Raw genomic sequence first — 20,310 nt, 5'->3', positions numbered from 1 at the left:
GTAATCGGAGCCGCGTCATGCCAATAACATCGCAAGCGGCGATCGCCTAATGTTCGATCGATAAACCTCGGACTCGTGGAGTTTTCCTTTGGCTGCCTAGGCGATAAGTGTCTGGCTGCTGATTTACGCGTTTCTTTGCACGGTGAAATCGTCTGGAGTGTGTGTGAGAGAGAGAGAGAGAGATAGAGAAAAAAAGGATGGCAATCGATGATGGAACGAGAGGGAATCGGGAGGAAAAGAAGGGAGATCGGGACTGAGGGACACGCGTGTGCGAACACGGGCGCGAATGGCTGTGCTAAAACGGGCGCGCGGGTAGGTGGCTCCGCGCGAGGAGAGTTTACAATTTTCTGCACGACGCTCGTTCGAATGCCAGTAACGTTGCGGATGCCAATTGCCGATAATTCAAGGTGTACCTACCCACGATATAACGTGGCACGGCCACGATGCTGACAGATTGTTGGGTACCGGTACAAGACCCCGCGCCACAACGCGCCACGCCACAACGGGGCCCCCCTTTAAACGCGCAACATTTTGGCGCGTCTTGTCCGTGGGGATACGAACATCCACCGAGGTGAATCATTTTACGGCTCAAGGTGCTTTCGCGCTATTCGTCCGTCGAACCGTTCGCCAACCGCGCCAATATGCTCACGGTGTCCGTCACCCTGCTAGGGATGTCCGATTCTTGAATCGATTCTCAATCGAATTAGAATCGATTACTAGCGAATTATTAATGGGGATTATCGTGGTTTCCAAACACTCTGAAATCTTTAAATCTAATATCTTCATAAAATAAAACGAAAGTACGCTGCATGCATGCGATAGTAGCTCTCATCACAGAGGTACACGAGTAGACCTTACGTCCAATGTATTCTGTTGGTCCATTTTTCTGAGGCTCTAGAGCTCCATTAATACGCATTGTTTGAATTTTGAATCATTAAAATCCTTTAATCCGTTCAGAAGTTATGATGTTTCAAATTTCGAGGACCATTTGTGGCGTCAAATTAGACTTTCGGTAAGGAATTTTTTTCTCGAAAATGCGTAGGATTTCGGGGGTATGTCTATTGACCAAAAGTGATTGCAATTGACCCCCCCAGCCAAAAATAATTTTTTCAGAATGATTTGAAATTTTTTAATTTTGTCGAAAAATTCGTCCACCTACTCGAATTTTTTTCTCGAAAATGCATAGAATTTCGGGGGTATGTCTATTGACCAAAAGTGATTGCAATTGACCCCCCCAGCCAAAAATAATTTTTTCAGAATGATTTGAAATTTTTTAATTTTGTCGAAAAATTCGTCCACCTACTCGAATTTTTTCTCGAAAATGCGTAGGAATTCGGGGGTATGTCTATTGACCAAAAGTGATTGTAATTGATCCCCCTAGCCAAAAATAATTTTTTCAGATGGATTTGAAATTTTTTAATTTTGTCGAAAAATTCGTCCACCTACTCGAATTTTTTTCTCGAAAATGCGCAGGAATTCGGGAGTATGTCTATTGACCAAAAATGATTGTAATTGACACCCCCAGCTAAAAATAATTTTTTCAGAATGATTTGAAATTTTTTAATTTTGTCGAAAAATTCGTCGACCTACTCGAATTTTTTTCTCGAAAATGCGTAGGATTTCGGGGGCCTGTCTATTGACCAAAAGTGATTGTAATTGACCCCTCCAGCCAAAAATAATTTTTTCAGAATGATTTGAAATTTTTTAATTTTGTCGAAAAATTCGTCCACCTACTCGAATTTTTTTCTCGAAAATGCATAGGATTTCGGGGGTATGTCTATTGACCAAAAGTGATTGTAATTGACCCCTGAAACCGGATATAATTTTTTCAGTATGATTTGAAATTTTGTAATTTAATTTTTTAATAACTTTTTAAGGAAGTATAAAGAAGAAGTGGAAGAATATGAAGAATATTATTGCATTGTGTATAAGGAATTCTATCCGCACGAATAAACTTAATGAAAAAATAAATTCAATGTTGTTATTGTCAAGATTGGACACACGAGGATCACACTGACTAAAATGATTTATATTTGCCTGAAATAATTGTGCTGAAACGTTAAGATGTAGATCAAATTGTCTCGAAAGTTTTTCTCGATATGAATTTTCCAAAGAACAGTTCACGAACAAGAATATCCGATGAATCTATTTCAGTATGAGTATTATTAAACGCGACGAAATATTTTTCATCCCATTAAAACCTATCCGGCGTATCGTAAAGTCGATAAATATGATTTATAAATTTAGTTGACAGTGAAGTGTAAAAAGCTGACTCTACCGTACAGCGTTCGGAGCAAAATAAGCGATAAATAATCGAGGAACGCGTGGGTTTGATCGAAATCTCGGAAGACGCGGAGAGTGAAGACGTACGTGTCGTCCATTTGAGAAATTGGTGAAAGAAGAACAAATATCGTCCGGGCATTTAATGGGAAAACGGCGACGATGATAGAAGGCGCAACCTCTCGACATTCAATCGCGCGTATGCCTTTTAATATTAATGCACCGCGTTGGTACCTACGTGTAGGAAACAAATACGCTTTCGAGTCGCGACCGGTGAATTTACGACGTATTAAATTCCGCTACTCGATATCATTGTAATTTTCTGAGATGGGCATAAAACTGCGTGCTTACGGGGAACGGAACGACGACTGGAAAGACCTCAAGTCGCGTTTACAGAAGTCCAATTTATAAGAAACTCCCATTTGGAACGTTAAAGCAACCAATTCTTCGTTTCTTCATTTTCTGAATCTTTGAAAATATACACTGTAAACCTCCTATCGATATATGACAAATTATCGATGAAAAAACACTTCCGTGTAACGCTTCTAAAGGTAATTCGTTAATTCATTTTTTCAGTAATAATATGTATAATACGTATAATATGTTGTATTAAAGAAAACCAATTTTTTATTTGGGATGCAGAGGGTTAACGAGTCCCCCAGCAAACGAACCAGAACACGTTCGTATTACGCGCGTTCTAATAGAGCGATGGCGACGGTCGCGGCGCAGGAAATTCTCTCGCGAGACTCTGATTAACTCCCCTTCCGTTCCGCACGGGTCCCCATTCGCGTTAATCACGTGACGTGTAATTAAATTAATAATAACACCGGCGCGAAGAGAGTTTTCCGACTTTCTTATTCCCAGAGCTGTCTCGTTGACCCATTTTTTCAAGAGAAAAAGGTTTTTCTGCCGGCTCGTATAGTTTCTATTTTCAACGGTTCTTCGGTTAGTTAATATGCAACAACCTACTTCGTTACGCACGATTCGATCGTGGCGTATAATTACAGTACTGCCTCTTTCCTCGTAATCAAACAGACCGTCGGATCTCGTTTGGAGAGAACGATACACTTTGCTCTTGGAGCTGACTAAACTTCAACGAACCTCTGGAACAGGCTAAACTTCTTTTCTAAATAAACTGCATTATTATTCCTCTGATAGACGTCAATATAAAAGTTTGCCCGACATGTGTGGTGACTTTTTACTAAGATGAATGCAGAAACGTGTTGATATACGGTACTTGGAACATTGATAGAGACACATCTAGACACCTTAATATTGTTTTATCAACAAAGGATTATCGTAAGACAGTTGTAGCTCGCTTCCAATCTATATTGTTAAAAAACAGAATGCACATGTTAGGTTTAAGTTTTCAAAATAAGATTGTGAGTAAAGTCACGTAGGAATCTCGAGAATGCATACATAAAATTATCTCTTATTTTAATGTCCTGAATCTCAACCGAGTTTCACAGTTCAAACGGTATGTTTGCACTAAATGCCATCTAAATTCTGTATGTCTTGTCAGACTTAAACCTAACGTGTAACCATTCTATTTGTTAACGATATAGATTGGATGCGTTCGAATACTTTCGTGAGCTACAGTCCACAATAAAGGACAGTCTCCTGCGAAGTAGAGTCCTATAAACTAGTTCTTCAGGACAATTAGATGTTGAGGTGTCCGCGAGGTTATACATATAATACTTTCTAAGATATATCGGGTTCCAACTGATAAGATTCTATCAAACATATCGATAGAAAAGGTGATGTAATACCGTCGCTTTGTAAGTTAATAAATTGGAGGGCTGAAAATTAAGATTCAGCTGTTTCCGTGATGCAGCGACTTAAAGCGAAAAAGTCTCGAAGCGGTATAAGGGAGATCGAAAGGAGACTTACCGAGCATCTTGCTGAGATCGGCGTTGTGGAGGTCGGGATTCTCGTCGGCCAATTTCTTGCGCTCGACCTTTGCCCAGACCATGAACGCGTTCATCGGGCGACGTATCCGTTGCTCCTTGAGGCTCCTCTGAGCGGTGCTGCCTGGATGGCACATCTTCACTCCCGTGGGAATCGGCGAAATGCCTTGCTGATAATCGAGGGACGGGCCGGAAGCCAGCCAGGACATGTCCTCCAGCCGCTGTTGCGCCGGCCCGCTCAGCATTCCCGGTATCTGCACCGTTTTCGTTCCGAAATAACATCGATCTGCGAATCCGCGACGCGGTAACGACGTTCCCGATAATGACGCGCTCATTAAACGAAACAGGTGAAAGTCGCGCTCGATACTCGAGATTCCATTAATACGTAATTACGCCGGAGATATTAATCGGTCCGGCTAATGAACGGTAGTCGAACGGAGCACGGAAACAATGCCAAGTAAAAGCTGCTGTTCCTTGGCCAACGGACCACGTATAGTAATATAATAAAATGAATAATGCGCTCAAGATCGAGAGATACGGAGAAATAATTTATCGCGCGATAATGACGACTACGTGGGAGTGATGGATCTGCAGGGTGAACGATCACGTTTACGTACAACTTCGTTATATTGGTTTCGGTCGCGAGTGATCGCCTCGTATTTTCAAAGAATCGCGGAACAACTCTGCAACCATTCATCCATTTGTATAAAATTTTTAGCCTCCAACAGAAGCTAAAACAAAAGGACATCCAAACAATGCACTGTATGTAAATCGATATTAATTGGAAGAGAAACTGTTTTCAAATGTGGAATTAAAGATTATCATACCGAGTAAAAAATTTGATCATCTGCTTTAAGTTTATTTATCGTACTATGTAAAAAAATAAATATTTATATTATAACCCTACATAAAATGATTTGTTGAGCAACTCTGATTTATAAAGCAAGCTTCACATTATGAGATGCAAATGGGTTAATGGGCAACGAAAGGTAAATGTTAATTATTTTCAGAAATTCATTTACGAGCCCCTTCTCGAGGGCAGGTTAAGAACCACTGTTTTACACGATTTGGCGTGTCGCGAGGAGCGCAGTAAAATAGTTGGAACGTAGGTGTCGCGGAGTTATGTTTGAACGAAGAGATCGTTCCGAGTGAAAAATATGCGGCTCTATTTCAAGAACAAGCTAAACGCGTGAACACGTACCGAAATGATTTGGGTATCGATGGGCATGGAACTGTCATTGCCGTCGATATTCGATTCGATGTCGTAGGCCCTCGACGTGGGTGTCGCATAAAGCGAGGAATGAAGTGCCAAGAGTCCAGGGGAACCGCCATAACTGCTCACCGGTGGTGGTGTCACCTCACCCCTGTCATAATTATCCAGCATCCTATAAATTTAAAAACGATTTATTAATCATTAGTTCTCGTTTGTGCGTGGCGGTTAACGGTACGGTCTTGCTAGACATCCGGTCGCGTTCGCGCTAGCAATAAAATCGCGCGGTGTATCGTTTCGCTCGAACGAATGCGTGCTTGTCGCATGGCCGACGATAAATTGTTTTTATTTTAGGAGAAACGTCGGTTTAGAAGGGCCGAGGACGAGGATCGCTTTCGAAGGGACGCAGTTATCATTATTAGGATCGATGATCGGAACGCGCGAATAAATACAGTGACTGTCGCTTAAAATCGTACACCCAGCGATTCAGTCGACTTTCGTTTATAAATCGTAAAATTTACAGTAAATGACTAAAACACAGTTACAGGTAGATAGTTTGATGCTTCTTTGTTTGATAGATTGCAAAAGTAGAATGAAACTTTCATTAATTTTTAGTATAACAAATACAAATTGTCACTACAGTATTTATTTTCGTTTATATTTGATATGTACAGATTATTTTAATATTTTGTAGGGTATCCTCGTGTATTTTTCATATTGTAGTCATCGAAGTATGCATTTAACTAAATCTCTCCAAAGTTTTCCTGAAAGTTTCTTTATTTGTAATATTATATGTAATCTAAATGTAAAAATGTGTGACAAGAACTTTAGGGCAGGTATTCGATAGCCAATTTTGAGCCAAGTGAAAATTCTATTTTTTTAGGCACTTTGCTTTAAATTATTTTTTAATATTAAATTGAATGAATAAAGACCAAAGATTAGAAGGTTACTGTAATCACTTTTATCTTTGAAAACGCTTACTTTCCGAGTTATAATCGATTTTTGCCCGCGGTGGAATTTAGCAAGATTGTACGACAACGTTAGAGATACAAATACTGTTATCGCTTTCTTTGTATTAACACTAAACAATAACAGTACTCGTTCTGATCAGATAAGCCAGCTTAACGGTGTATTATCTAGCAATCTGTGCGTCAGAGTGATGCGTACATTATCAGTGTGCATTTGGATCTTTTCGAGTTAAGATAGTGTTTATCGACACGTTTATAACTTCGAAAGGAAACGATTCCAAAATGTGTAAAATAAGTTTGCAAAATTTGGTTATTCATCAGTGAAAACACCTTGTACAATTGTATTTAACACGGTAGATGCCGCAGAAATTTTCATAATAGTTCAATGTGTGAAACGTGTGAACTTTTCCTTTCCATATCATAAGATAGACTTTTATTTGCAAACTTTAAACGAAATAAGAAAATAATTGATTGAGTTTGTTAATTATTTGTTGTTTGTTCGACGTTTCTATAACAGTATTTAAGTTTCCAAATGCAATATGATCGAATAAAAAAAAGTACAAAGCATGTTTATACAATAAATTCAAACGTTACCAAAGTAATTAACAAGAAAAATTTAAAAAAGAAGAATATTAACAAGATTCGAAACGTCATCACAAAATAGTATTAGAGCCTCTGAGTGCGAAAGGTTAACACTAAAATAAATCACTGCAGTCAAGTTGGTCAATACCTAAGTGTTTCAAAGTTTAATTTGAGAAAAAAGCCTACGTTTTTACCAAAGTTACAATAATATCGCCTAAAAGCTAGCTGGATTCTACATCTCGTTGGTTGAAACAAAGCGTGCAACAAAGTAGAAATCCGAATGCAAATTCCTAGCTTTCTTCGTCGGCAAACAGTGCGGAGTTTGAACTGGTTTCTGGCCCCCTCGTTAAATATCGTATCCGTTACCCCTTTTCGGATCACGAGGTCTGCGTTCTCCGGTGTCCTCCGCAATATCAGAACGCAACCAATTACATCGCGTCCCCAGGCAGGTAAAAAAAAAAGAAGAAGAAGATGAAGAAGAGGATCGGTTAGAAAAATGTAATCGTTTGAGGGGGGGGATTAAGCGAACGATATTCCGATCAAGCAAAAGTAAATTATTTTCTATAGAGGCTCGATACCGTCAGAAGTCCTCCGCCATATCAGAACGCAACCAATTACATCGCGTCTCGGGCAAGTAAAAATAAAAAACGAAGAAGAAGATTGCTTAGAAAAATGCAATTCTGGGATTAACGCTAGAACTACCGATAATTATAGTGTATTTATACTCGAAAAAATTCATTTTTTATTAAGAAATCACGATAAATTTTCAAAGATCCAGTTGAGTAACTTTTTTAGAATTTTTATTAGTTCGACCACTTTGATAGTTCTAGTGTAAAGGGGGTATTCTATTGTGAACCATTGAAGAAACTGATTTCTTTTTTTTTTGTATTTTCTTAAAAAATATAGTTTGAAAAATATATCTGCAAAACGTTATGTCTGAACTTCTAAAATTAATGAAATTTTGTTTAAAGACGCGATGGTCAACGTCATTGTTATAGGGGTAGAAAACTATGAAAGCGTTTTTTTGAAACTATGTTTATTAGAACGGTGTCCATGATACCTGAAAATTTGATTGACCACTTGGCTTAATATTTTAGATTCACATTTGATACATGTATGACTATAGTTCGTATTAAAATCAACCCAAAATTCTTACTTTTATAGGACAATATTGTTTCTCCATAAAACCTTTTAAGCCCCCATTCACCTCTATATGTAGTTTTACACAAATAAAATATTCTTCATACAAACGTTGCAACCCCTTTCCACCCCTTCAGAGGTTGAATTTTTTTAAAATGCCGAAATAGGAGTTTGATTATATCAAAGAGCATTGAGACCAAGTTTGAAACAAATTCGACCACAAATAAAGTATTCCTCATACAAACGTTGCAACCCCTATCCACCCTCTTAGGGGTTGAATTTCGGAATATTCTTTCTAAAGGAAACCTTTGTGCAAAACTTCAGCTTTTTATGTCCAAGGGCTTAGATGAGTCAGTGAGTCAGGTCTTTCATTTTATACAATATAGATTATAGACATAATATGAATTTGTTAATAATATGTTGTTTGTTCAACGTGTCTATAACAGTATATAAGGTTCGTGGTACATGAAATTGCGAATGTTTACAAAATTTGTATTCGTATACATTTTAAGCTACCAAAATATCGTGTTGAATTAACCGGTTTTTTTTTTTAAACAAGCCCTTACAAAAAGGTTCTATCTGACTGCCTAGTCCCCTTCAACGCGAATGATGCTACGATCGAAGAAAAGTAAATTATTTTCCGTGCAGGTCCGACACCGTCGTAAGTCCCCCGCGAACGAAAGAGACGAAGACGGGTTTAAACGATGCGGATGGAATACCCCATTCGATTCCGTTCGATACCGGGGCAACGAGCGCCTGGGCAAGAACAAAAGATCGATTCGTACGGCGGTGCACGAGAGGTAATTGACTCTGGCGTCTCTGTTTCGTCGTGGACGATGGCAACAGTCGCGGTGAAACGCAACAGGAGAAATCCCGTGGGTCGCTCGTGCCCGAGCCGATTGATCTGTCAACCCCGTTAGGAAAAGAGTTGATCGACATGAATGAACCATTCAAGGCCACTTAATGGAATTCCCACGATTGTCCTTAAGGCATAATGCGACCGTGCCAGGTATAATAGTACGAACAGCTGTCTCCTCCCGTGCGCATGCTACCGCCACCGACCGATTCACATTTATACACAAAACGTGCGTGCACGTGTGCGTGACCGTAACGGGCGTTCCACACGTCGTCGGTTCCGCGTGTGTATAAATTTAAAAACATGTAATACACACGGCCACGTCCATGCATATATGTATATGGCCACGCGAGTGTTCCACATAATGGCCATTGTTTCATTCGGTCCGCGAGAGAGATGCTGATGGGGGCAAAAACGTAACCGGCATTTTCATTCAATAAAGTTCGCCCGGCCAGCCGCGACGTTTTTGCCGCACGCTCGTAACGTACGAAACGTCCGTTTCGAGAGACCGCCGTTAATTCTATTCAAAGAGATACGCTGCCATTTTTCTGAAAATTATGCGTTTAATGTATCCTACACGGAACGCGCCACCGCCGCGATAGGAAAATATGCCGCCGTTCGAGCTACGCAGCGTCGATAAGCAAGATCGATACGAGGTATCGTTTTAATATCGCTCGCTTTTAATGTGGGATGTCAAGGCAACGACCGAGATCCGTCGAAAACGAAATGGATCCCATTTATCAGTTTCTTTTCTGTCTTTATTCGCGAAGAATGGAGCCGTTGCTTTTGTATCGCCCTTATCGAAATTGAACGAGATACACTGCTCGATAGCAGTTGCAGAATCCCGACAAAGGAATTATTCTCGCGAACTAGCCGAGCATCGAGACTCGAATTCAGTGTATTTGACCGTAGATTCTCGAAATAAGCGTCTTACAGTACAAAAGTTTGTTAAAACGGTTCACTGAAAATGTCGCTACTTGCACGATTCGAAGTATTTTTTAACAGAATTATCTTAATATCAACGTATATTTATAAATGAATTTCTCGAAGGAAATAATGGTGTTTTTTGTAGAATTTCCGTCCACCGTATGCCACACCGTGGAATCCGAATAATTTGGTTCGAGCAACAAAATCGAACAGCGAGCAAAGACGGTTGGTAAAGTTATGACCATTGCGTCGTTGACGTTCGCATAAAAGACGGTTGAATTTCAGGTAGGAAGGTTACACGGATCGGCAACGAAAAACTATAAAAACTCATGGTCAAGATTCCTCAGGTTCAACTGGCGTCGGTGCAGCTGCACCACCCACGCATATGATAGGTACGCCACTGCCTTCAGCATTGTTTCTTTAATGATTCATATGGGGTGATTGTACCAAGAGCAGAGGAAGCAGTTTCCAACTGCAAATGCAATGAGCTTGTGTCGTATCGGAAATATTAATCCTGTCGGTGTCATCGAAGGTCTCTGTATTATATACGTGAATCGCACGTTCGGAAGACGATTATAGTAAGACGGTGATTTTACAATGTGCGCGACGAAACTCCGCCATTACTTTATTGAACTCTTAACACCGAGTAGTCTAGGGATTTCAATACTCTAAACAATCGGAATCTCCATTGTCAGAACCTTCGCTCGGAGATCGCACCAAACGAAGCGGTCGTTAACCGTTTGCGCTCGATATTTAGTTTTCTCCTACTGCATAATTGGAAATAAAATTTGCCAGGAAACATGTGCAATTACTTGCTATGAGAAGGAAGTAGTAAATTCTATTATTAATTCACAACGTTCATTTGTACTGGAATTACGTTTAAAATTTCATCATTGATGCCTAATTACAATTTGTAAAAGTTTAATATTTTATATAAAATAAAGATGCATGTATTCCATGGAGCTTTCGAAACTTAATCAAATCTGGAATATTCAGGATTTCTAAGACCATTGGGACTTTTAACCCTTGGTGCTCGAGCCACTTCCTTTCATAACTAGTCTTCTATAACTAAAATTATTACTCCCTTCTAGCTGAAAATTCGTCGAGTGCAAAGTTACATCACCCTTATAAAAACAAGTGAATTTTAAGTCCATTTTTTGAGGTAACTATCAATGCCCAATACATGGTTGTTTGACAACATTTTAAGCTACCGGAACATCGTGTAAAAGATAAATTATTACCCTATATAAATTCTTACAAAATGGCTCGATTTGACTGCCTGGTGCTCTCGAGGCTTCGAATCAGATTCGAATTTCCCGCCGTTTAACGGGTTCGAATCGTTCGAAATCGCACCGCTAGCCAGCATGCTCGATCCGAATACATACATACATATTTGTTAAAAGGGAACAATATCGGGACGACCAGGCGGGGAAGGCGCGGAGACAAAGGACACGCAGAACGATCCTCTAAATCGGCACGTCCGTCGAGGCTCATGAATCTCGGCGAAACAGTGAAAACCCGTGGCACGGTTCGGTACACAGCGGAGAACCTGGGAGCAAGCCTCCTGGCGAACGAGGTGGGGAACCGTGGTGAGGGGAGAGGGAGGGAGGGGGGTGGGCCTCCGTCAACGACACACACTTGTTGTTCCCTCCGGAGTAAATTATTCCCCCCCGTCGGGTCAGCCTCCGAGCCGCGGAGAAGCAGAGAAAGCTTTCGCGACGCGGACGCCTGACGACTGACGTGGTGGCGCATTTTATTCAAATAATCGCGACGACCGAACACACCCTTGCATTGCTCGACGGAACGGCGCGCGCCGACCTTAAAAACGACGACAAACGGTTGCGCACGCACCAACGACCACTGCTCCGCGCCCGCTCTTGCGCAGTAATATCTCGCGCCGTGTCACAGATTCCCCGGAAACGCGACCAAAATTCTAACGACCGACTTCGTCGTTATCCAGAACGCGGAACGTAATTACCAGGCTGCGGATGTTTATGCATTTATGGGAAATTTTAAGACTCTACAGAGTTCCCATTTCATTTATTCTACTAATAAAAATGTGAATTTGCATAAAGATCCGCAGTCTGATAATTACATTATAAGCTACACGACGCTTTTAAATATTGAATGAAAAGGAATGAAATCGATGTTTCGTCTATACTTTCTCGATCGATTATTATTACTAGTTAGATAAATGCTGGCAGAGTAATATTAAACCGAAACGTTCCGAGTGCTTCGTAAAATGATTTTTAACTAAACTTAATTTTACAACGCGAAGAAACAAATGTAGAATAAAATTGTTCCATTCGAGGTTTTGTCGTCGATTTGCCTGGCGTGTCTGTCCAGTACTCACTCCTTCTACTTGTACCGACGTCCACAAGCCGTGCTCCATTGCACGCGAATTTTCCAAGTCTCGAACGAAAAAACTGATATTCTTTATTTTCGATTTCTTTTTTCGCGTAAAATCACCCCCTCCTCGGTTGCACCCGCCAACGCGCTGGGACACTCTGTATGTACATCGCGTGATATTTCGTCACGGTGGCGTTCTCGTTAATCGATTCTCCTCCTCCGATAAATAAATACGCGACAAAAGCCAGACTCCCGCGTTTGCGAGCGAGCCGATCGAAGAGAGAAACGCGAACGGAGGGACTCGTAATTTTATAAGCCCCTGATTAAACTTTTAAATCGAATGACCAGCGCGGTTCACTTGGTAAGCGGAAGTGACGACCCCAGCCGCTCACCTCTGCACTACTAACGCTCCGGCGCGTTTCAGATTTGAGAACGAAGAAAGCGCATCCCCGAAACCTTTACGGGCTTCAGGCTGCGGAACGGACGTCGTCGGCGACGGCGTTATACCCCGTACACCTTCTTCTGACCTCAGACCGTACCCGGCCATTACGTACGACTTCCTGCGGCCAACCAAAAGAGGAATCGAAGATTTCTCGGCGACCTCGGCCACGCTCGTTCCTCGCGTTCCGGAAAATTCGTACAACAAAACTGTTTCCGACATCGACGCATCACGTTTCAACTTCTTATTATTGTTTCAATGTGTATTTTGATGAGGTCCACAACTTTTATCTGAAGTACTTTTCAAAATTCCCATTATTTACGGAAGTAAATAAAAAAACTATGATTTTTATGATTTTTCAATGGTTTCCGCTATGAAAATAAAAGTATGACAACATACGTAAGAATCCAGAGTATAAAAAAGATCGGAGGTATGTTCTTTTCGGAAGTGCACCCGTTATTTTGCCCGTATCTCTGCTTGTCCGAACATTGGTTTAGAAATTCTAATTTATTAATGAATTTATGCACGAAACGTACATATTAACATATATGGAATCGAAAATTTCTATTCCTTATTTGCGAATTTGCCGAACTTTGCTGCTTAATCGAGATTACGAGTACACTATGTTTGAGTCTTATCCAAATCCTCTTAGTGTTATCTTTAATTTCAGGTTGCATACGGTTAGTATAATAGTGTTTATATATATGTTTGCGAGAGCAAGACGACGTGTGGCACAAAGAGGGATATTTCTCTGATTGGTTGGCAATGTGTTAACTCGTAACCGGTACCGTAGCCATTTTGTCGCGTAGACAGTATGGTGGGGCCTACAGTAGTTCTGTCCACGCACTTCAAATATTTAAATACTCGAAACTCGAAGACAGAATTCATTCTTTCAAACCGAGTCAAGTGTTTGATTATTCAAGTGGCTTGAATATTCACATAATAATATAACAAACTTGAAGAAATTTAATCTGTTCCATTCGAGTTGCAATCTTTGAGCCACTAGTAAAAATTGTTAAAAAATATGATTAAAATATTAATTTTTAAGGGAATTATCAACTAACTTTCCGCGCGCGACACTAAATGACTTGTTAACCATGTACGCTTGAATTCTACGCCCAAGACGAACTCCAATTAGTAAAGTAATTATTGTTTTTTTTTCTGTATTTAGATTCTCTAATGGCTTCCTGTTGGAAAAGTTGTCTTCGGTCTCTGTTACATGGATCGCACTGGTGTTGTACATTTCCATTCGTTCTGCCAATTAATTGTTACTCCGATCGAAGAATACTCGAGAAGATTAGCGATTAACCATGTATTTATGTTGTCATTCGGTATCGATAAAGATGTAAATCGTAAATAACGATTTTTAAATAGCTAAGCGTTGCGCCTATTGTGCCTAATGAGCAACAGCGGGCCTGGCCAGGTAGGACGCAATATTCATCGTATAGTCAGATCGCTAAAGTTCAAATCCCACGGGTTCTCTCACAGCATTATTTAGCATTTCTAAAATTCCGTCATGTTGTTAAAATTTTACGATAAAATTTTCAATTTGCAATTCAAGTCGTATTTAATAATTTTTACTTCGAATCGGTGGATATTAATTTTGCTACACAAATGGATCAGAGTCATCAATATTTACGCTACAATTATCGTTTATTAATGTATGCAAATTGATGACATTTTTCATTCGTATCGTTAAGTATTATTATAGGATTCAAGGTTTACAATGCAGTTTTCATATTTTTTCCGCATGAAATATGAATATTATTTCTTACGTAACCATACTAATTATTGCGACACTTTTCTCTGTCACTTCTAACACATTCTGAGTATTTGTATATATGTATACCTATGTTAGATCATGTTTTCTCTCAGTACAAGATTACATGTACACATTGTCTAACCTAAGTTAAAAACAACGCGTCTGGAATTTACAAACGTGGACCAAAAACGTTCCGAAAGTATTTCTTACGAGGACCATAAATATCAGGGGATTTTTTAAAAATATTATTCCGAATGTAGATAAATTACGAAATTTTTTTCAAGGTTCTTTAACGAATATACTTTTCTCTTTGCATCTTGTTCGTCAACCAGAGATGGAACAAATTTCGAATAACAGATAAAAGATAAATAACTGTTGATGCGTTATTTATTCAGTAAAAACTATAATCTAATACAATCGTTTCATGTTAACAAATAAAACTAATCGAGCATTCGTTAAATTTTTGGTTGTTAACCACCGTGTTTGTTTAAAATTAATTTTTCCGCGTTTGTAACACATTTGCTCCACTGTGCATCGTTTGTACGTGAGAAGGGCCTTAGCCTGTGAATCTGTTCGCATACTTGCACGTCTATTGTCGAAGAAACGCACCGCGAGAACTAATATCCGGCTTCCGGTCGGAACGTTTAAACGCCTCAATTCATTATCTCCGGTATTTTCGACAAAAGCAAATTTCCTCGTGCACAAGTGAATTTCGATTCGTTGATAAATCGATGTCATTGTCTGTCCGCGTCACTGTCGGCCATTTAAAATTCTCCTGAATCCCGTGCACGTGCATACGTCGTCGCATATACAAATCATTCTCTCACCCGTGCCGCGGCCTTTGTACTATAATTTTTGTACGAATACTCGTAACAATACGCTCCTATCAGCGACGACACACGCGAGAGCCATTTCGCGTCAAATCGTACGACGATCAAACCTCTCGTGCATACGCGATAAATTTTACACTCTGTTTAGCGTCTCGCCATTTTTTTTTCATACACAGATTGAATCGCGCAATCGTTCCACGATATTCAAATTGTCTCGTTATAGAGTCGAGAATTTATTTTTAAAAATACAAACTAAAGTAAATTTTATCGAACATTTGTCCCCTTTTTTTTAAATTCTTCGCGAGTACCTTTGAAAACTTGTTGATATCTTATCTTGTACAATTTCTTTCTTGGCGAGTACATTAAAACAAGATTATTTATTTTTATCCTTGGTCTATCTCGAGATAGTTCAAACAATATCGACGAACTTAAGAATTTCTCGAACGTAGAGTCATCCTCGATTTAAAAAATATTAAATAATAATTGATAATGGGATGAAAAATACTACATTAATATTATTATAATACAAGTGCAAGCTACAGATAGATAACAGTAAAAAGAGATGACGACAAAAAATATGAAAAAAATGTGAATTGAAAAAAGAGCATTATGAAATCAAATTTGAATAAATCGTACATTTGCCACGAACGATGAAAGATATTCGTCAGATATTTTCTGTTTATTTTTTAATGCAAAATGACTTCCTTATCGGTTTCACTATTCATTGCGAAACGGTCTGAATACTGGAGCGTTCGAAGACAATCCTTCGAATTCTTTAAATAGTTGAGATAGTTGCGCGGCAAGCTGTCAGATAATTTGCGTGACGGGTTGGCATAGGTGCTGTGACAGTTTCCAGACACTCGCGAGTAATTGGCGGAGTCAAAAAGCTTGAGAAGCGAGTGTCTCGCGAGCCGAATGACGAAAGCCAGAAGAATCGAGGATACAAAAGCCGTGCAGTGGACTGCTTCAACGACATTCTATAGAGCCATTCTTGGATCGAATAGTGACTTGCGACGTGAAACGGATAATGTATGATAATCGACGCCGGTCCGCTCAATGGCTGAACGTTCATGATTCACTAAAGTGTACGCCAAAGTCAAGTTTGCACTCTGAGAAGTTAATGCCGATTGTTTGACGGTCCATGGCTGTGGTTACCAAAGGCGAGATATCGGGACTAAAAAGACCGGACGGTTCAGAACGATACACTGGGAACTTTGCAAAAGTATATTTTCGTCACGTTCGGACATTGTCTCTTCGCGTGTCTACTTGTCGCGCGTATCGATGGACGTTCTTAATTACGTGTTATTACCAGTCAAAGCCAACGACGAACTTCATAATAAATCTTTTAAAAAGTGTGAGACAATTTACTATTGTTTTACAGATATATATATTTAATTCCAATCCAATTCATATGATCGTCTATCGTATAGTAATTGTTATTTTGAAACTACATGGAAGATCCCTATAGCTGGTCCTTTTAGTGTTAAATATGAGTTGATAATACTAAAAATGGTCGTTTTGAATTTGGAAGGGAGGGGTCACTTGGTCACCAATAAAAAAAAAACCCCTCTATTTCGGGAGAAACGAAACAAAAAACACAAAAATGTCCATCTTTTTGTAAAATATAAATATCTACGTAAGAAAATAAAATTGACCTTCGAATAGCCTTGAAAACGCTCAAGAAATGAAAAGTGAACCTAGAGCTTTCAACACTTTTCCCAAAAACGATTCCTTTACCAAATCCATTTGAAAATAAAGTTTTCGAACGAACACTCGGCGTAAATATTTCACGCGCGAGAGTAGATCCGTCGTATCCGGCGGAACTAAAAAATCTTTTCGCCGGATTCGAGGCGTATTTCGTCCGAGTGCGCGAAGAATTAAAAAAATGCAAAACACTCGGATGCACGGTTCGAAGCGGTATCGCGATTCGCGGAAACGTCGCTCAAGGGAACGCTCGGCTCGAGCGTTTCGTTCGAAATTACCGTAATTGATTTTTATCCGTAATTAGTACGTAGTCATCGTCCAGTCGTCAAGTCATTGATCTGAGTCATCGTGGTCGCAGAAATTACGGGGTCAGTCGACGCGAGGCGTACGGTCCTCCGGTGTCATCGTCTACACGCCCGCTCGTAACCGTCATTTTGCATTTATTAACGTTCGATGGAAAGCTGCTTTGCCGAAACAGCCTGCTCGAAATTCGGGGGAAGTCCCCGGGTATTGTCATACGCGGCGATGGACAAAGAAACCTCGTGAATCCTGACGCGTCGAAGCTACCAAGAAAAACCAACGCGCACCGTGCACTGTATCGTTCACGGAATTATCGACGTTTCGACGATATAATCGATGTTTGTAAATCGATTCGTCGCTCGAACAACGCCTCGAGCTTCTACCTCGAGGTCCCATCGTCTACGACGATATTAATTTCCTATTAATCCTGGAATGGTTAGGGTTCTTCACGACTCTACCAAAATGTTATTTGAAACGGATCGAAAAATAAAGTTGTTTCGTCGTTTCGTTATTTCAAATAATAGATACCTAAAAATAATTTTGGAAGTAAAAAAATAGTCTACGATGACATTAATTTTCTATTAACCTTGGAATGGCTAGACCCCACCAAAATGTTATTTGAAACGGATCAAAGAATAAAGTTATTTCGTTATTTCAAATGATAGATACCTAAAAACAATTTTGGAAATAAAAAAATAGTCTACAAGTTCGAAGTTTGGTGAATAAGGCAGAAGGGATGTTTAAGAGTAGAAATCAGGAGTTTATTTAGAAACTTAATTTTCTTTTCTTGTCTCTCTGAATCTGATTCTAATAAGCGTAAAGTTTCACTTGCAACAGCGAGTCACAAGTGTTTAGGATATGTCGCCAATAAATCTCGTCATCCCTGTAATGACTACAACCGTAGTCCCGTAATGCCGGGGATTAGTACCCTAGAAGAGAAGACTATGTCTGACCTAACTCTTCTTTGCGAAGTGCTCGATGGTCATATGGCGTGCTCACGATTTCTTTAGCTAATTAACATAAATACCCCAGAACAGAGTATCGGGCATTTTGTCTTTGTTCGAACCTAAGTTCCATAGCACTCGATACGGGCATACAGATTCCGTTGCCAGGTGATGTATTTTGACAAATAGTTATGGCGATGATCAAGATTCCACTACCACGGGAAGTATAATTTTTAAGGAAGATTTCAAGCATTAAAAATTGTTCATTTACCGATACAAGAATGTAATGAAACGAAATAACTTCCTAAGGAAATAAGAGTATTCCATAAAATTGAACCTAGTTAATAATTTTGCCTTTTGAAAAAGGGTCGCGAATTTAAGAAGCTACCGTATAACTATACTTAGGAAAACAAGATGTCGTCGAGCGTGTCTGTGTAGAATAGAATTAACCACCGATGACAAATATACCGGAAGTGTCTTCCGTGTCTTGAAGCAGAAACGATCCTTGAAATTATCATCGTTTGTTCATCGATAGATACCATATATTGTCAGTGGCGTATAATGCATTTTACAAGATTAGGTACCATGGATTAAATCGACTATTTCGACGTTCAAATTAAAGATGTCACCGATAAGTATTAAACGTGTAAAATTAATCAACTTACAACCTCGATTTCAGGCACTCATTATTGCAGGGAGACTTCGTAAATACAGAGTGTTCAGAAAATGGTAAAGAATTGTGTATAATAATGCAGTAAACGAAGAGCTATAGCTCTAGTTCTCAACAAGATTGGTACAACAGTGGAATATTATTCTTAAAAGAAAAATGTGTACGAAAGTCAAAGTTCCATTGTTTATGCCCTTTTCCATAGTGATCGAACCGTTCTATTGTTTACAATTGTTCCATCGTAATCGTTTCTGCTGAAGATTATTGCATCGTTTCAGAATCTGTATAAATTTCAACCTGGATGCATCATATGGACGGATGACTTATCGAATACTTTCCATGATGACTGTATGCATTTTTATTTCATGACTCGAAAACAGTTGATTATGGTGGCCATGTTTACCAACACTTATTCGCATATTCCGTAGTATGTTACACGCGTGCAAAATGTATATCATGAATTTATGAACACCCTCTCTGTACGAAGGAAGGACAGCATACAAATTACTAAAATTGCCAAGTACTCTGCGTGCAAGCATGATATTAACCTCTCGGGAGACACTTGCGCATGCCTGTACGTTTAGTTATTATGTTATTTTAAATGTTGCAACAAGAATACAATCGCTTCGATTCTGAATAAATATTCAGAAAATATCATCGCCATCTACGATTATTATACTCTAGAAACGATATTACAATACATTAATGATCTACCTTTAAAATGAAATGTTAATCCCCTGACTTTGCAACCCTCTAGATCATACGAATAAATCTCGCCCTTATTAGATCGTTCAATCGAAGAAATACCCGTTAATATACATTGTAACATGCGAGTAATCGCTTGAATTGCGAGCAAATATTAAATTTCACAATTTCATAAATCGATAAAACAAAAGTCTCGAGATTGTTGAGATAGTTCGCTATCGAATTTCACTTTGCTTCGAATAAAAGAAAACTTTATTTGCCTCGTCAGAGTCGATAGGATATATCATTTATCTATTCGGAGAATAAAATTTGCGTTGAGTATAAAATCTGTAAACACTGGTGCACGAGTATTCGAACTATGAGGCGGAGAATGTCATTATGATAAAATAAAGCTGCAAGTTCTTGTTACACGAAGGTGTCAATATAAATACCTACGCAACTGTACACGATTCCTTGACACTATGAATCTAGGCTACGAGAGTTACTCGTCGGGACATGTGACTGAATATCGTGACATGGTTCGCGATCCATGCGACGGCCGCGAGCAACGGATGGAACCGACCGGAACAATTTTAATGAAGATGATCTTCGTCGCCAGGAAGCCCCATCAGCAGTTGAGGAGACAATCCAGGTACAGTTTTGTTTTTGTTTCGTTTTTATATTCCACCGAAAACACGTTCCATCGCGGACGTTTGTTCTCCGCGACGAGAATAGAGTTTCTATTTTAACCTTACAACGTT

General features: G+C 39.4%; 1 protein-coding gene across 1 annotated transcript in view; it reads right to left on the bottom strand.

Moving 5' to 3' along the window:
* Positions 1 to 20,310, bottom strand: part of LOC122399523 (putative transcription factor SOX-15) — a 71,214-nt gene that overhangs the window by 33,036 nt on the left and 17,868 nt on the right. Inside the window, exons 3-4 of the mRNA XM_043400261.1 lie at positions 5,389 to 5,572; positions 4,171 to 4,441 (exon numbers count right to left, since the gene is read on the bottom strand). Coding sequence (XP_043256196.1) covers positions 4,171 to 4,441; positions 5,389 to 5,572 — 455 coding nt within the window. The remainder of the gene's footprint in view (positions 1 to 4,170; positions 4,442 to 5,388; positions 5,573 to 20,310) is intronic.

The sequence above is a fragment of the Colletes gigas genome, unplaced genomic scaffold (assembly GCF_013123115.1).
Source record: "Colletes gigas isolate AHSC1104 unplaced genomic scaffold, ASM1312311v1 Colletes_gigas_Sc00013, whole genome shotgun sequence".
NCBI lineage: Eukaryota > Metazoa > Arthropoda > Insecta > Hymenoptera > Colletidae > Colletes > Colletes gigas.
This window is presented reverse-complemented; position numbering and strand designations above follow the sequence as displayed.